The sequence below is a fragment of the Vombatus ursinus genome, unplaced genomic scaffold (assembly GCF_900497805.2).
Source record: "Vombatus ursinus unplaced genomic scaffold, bare-nosed wombat genome assembly UNPS02014175.1, whole genome shotgun sequence".
In the NCBI taxonomy this organism is placed as follows: Eukaryota; Metazoa; Chordata; class Mammalia; order Diprotodontia; family Vombatidae; genus Vombatus; species Vombatus ursinus.
Genome location: NW_020953953.1, coordinates 1,802,004 through 1,803,587, shown reverse-complemented (window position 1 = coordinate 1,803,587; position 1,584 = coordinate 1,802,004). Strand labels below are relative to the sequence as shown.

The following is a 1,584-nucleotide window of genomic DNA, read 5'->3' as shown; positions in this document are numbered from 1 at the left end:
GTGTGTGCGTGAGTGTGTGTGAGTGTGTGTGTGAGTGTGTGAGAGTGTGTGTGAGTGTGTGTGAGTGTGAGTGTGTGAGTGAGTGTGTGCGTGTGTGTGAGTGTGTGTGAGTGTGTGCGTGTGTGAGTGTGTGCGTGTGTGCGTGTGTGAGTGTGTGTGAGTGTGAGTGTGTGTGTGTGTGCGTGAGTGTGTGTGAGTGTGTGTGTGTGTGTGTGCAGAGATCACGTTATTCACGTGACACGCCCCCCCAGCCCAGGGGGCGTTGGGGGCGCAGACCCGCCCGGCGCTGGTCCAGGGCGTGGGAGACACGGGCGCGGCCGGGGCGCAGGGTGAGTTGTGGGTCCGACCCGCCCCCCGAATTCCCCTTCCCTCCTGTCCCCTCCCGCCACGAGTGGAAACAGCCGAGAGGCGGGGCGTGGTCACGCTCTAGTAGCCACCTCGGCCATCCCCTTGTGGGGAGGAGGGGAGAGACGAGAGGAGGGCGAAGAGCTCTCCCGCCCCTGCTCATCCCCACCACGCGCAACGACGCAGGCTTGCGTGGGCGGAGGGGGCGGAGGGGGCGGAGAACTACAAGTCCCGGCAGGCAGCGCGCACGGCAGCGTAGCGCCCTCCTTCTTCATTGCCTTTCCTTGCCCGGACCGCTTTCGCGAAGATGGACTAGGCTGTCCTTCCTAGTGCGCCGTCCCCTCTGTGGGCCTCCCTCTGAAGCACACGTCGAGGAAGGGCGTTCAGTTCTCCGGGGCGGCCCCAGTTCAAGCGTGAGCGGGACGAGGATTGAGCGACTACAAGGCCCGGCAGCCACCGCGCGCAAACGGTATCGGCAGGCGAGACGAACTACAAGGCCCAGCAGCCACCGCGTTCGACAAGAGGAGGTGGCGGAACGAACTACAAAGTCCAGAAAGCCTCGTACACAGACGAGCAGTTGCAGTTGGAGTGGACTACAAGGCCCGGCAGACCCTGCGCACAAACAGCAGCGGTAGGCGGGGCCGACTACAAGGCCCGGCAGGCGTCGCGCGCAAACATTAGTAGCAGGTGGGGCGGTTACGAGGCGCAGCTGTAGGCAGCGCGGACTACAAGGCCCGGCAGGCCTCGCGCACAAACAGCCGCTGCAGGCGGAGCGGACTACAAGGCCCGGCAGGCCTCGCGCACAAACAGCCGCTGCGGGCGGAGCGGACTACAAGGCCCGGCAGCCATCGCGCACAAACAACAGTGGTCTGTGGGGCAGACTACAAAGCCCAGCAGACCCCCCGCGCACAAACACCAGCGGTAACTGGGGCCGACTACAAGGCCCGGCAGACCCCGCGCGCCGGCAGGAAGAGGAAGGCCTGCGCGACGCACCCGGCAGGCTGCCCGCGGCGCGATGGCGCACGGTGAGAGCGAGGCGGCGGCGGCGGCGGCCGGCGGCTCCCGGGGCCCCGGGTCGCCGGCCCCGGTGTCCTTCGGCTTCAGCCGCACGGCCGGCCGGAAGCGGCTGGCGGAAGGCCGCGAGGGGCAGCCGGAGGAGGAGAAGGACTTCGTGCGGGCCGTGGAGGGGCGGGAGCTGCGCAGCGTGCGGCCGCCCGAGGAGGCGCCCCGGGAGCTGGT

General features: G+C 67.7%; 1 protein-coding gene across 1 annotated transcript in view; it reads left to right on the top strand.

Annotated features, from left to right (window-relative positions):
- The window catches only part of GPKOW (G-patch domain and KOW motifs), a gene marked incomplete at its 5' end in the record, with an annotated part of 8,553 nt that overhangs the window by 2,930 nt on the left and 4,039 nt on the right, over positions 1-1,584 (top strand). Inside the window, 4 exon segments of the mRNA XM_027860080.1 lie at positions 252-1,032; positions 1,078-1,173; positions 1,279-1,344; positions 1,347-1,582. Of these exon segments, the coding sequence (XP_027715881.1) occupies positions 252-1,032; positions 1,078-1,173; positions 1,279-1,344; positions 1,347-1,582 (1,179 nt within the window).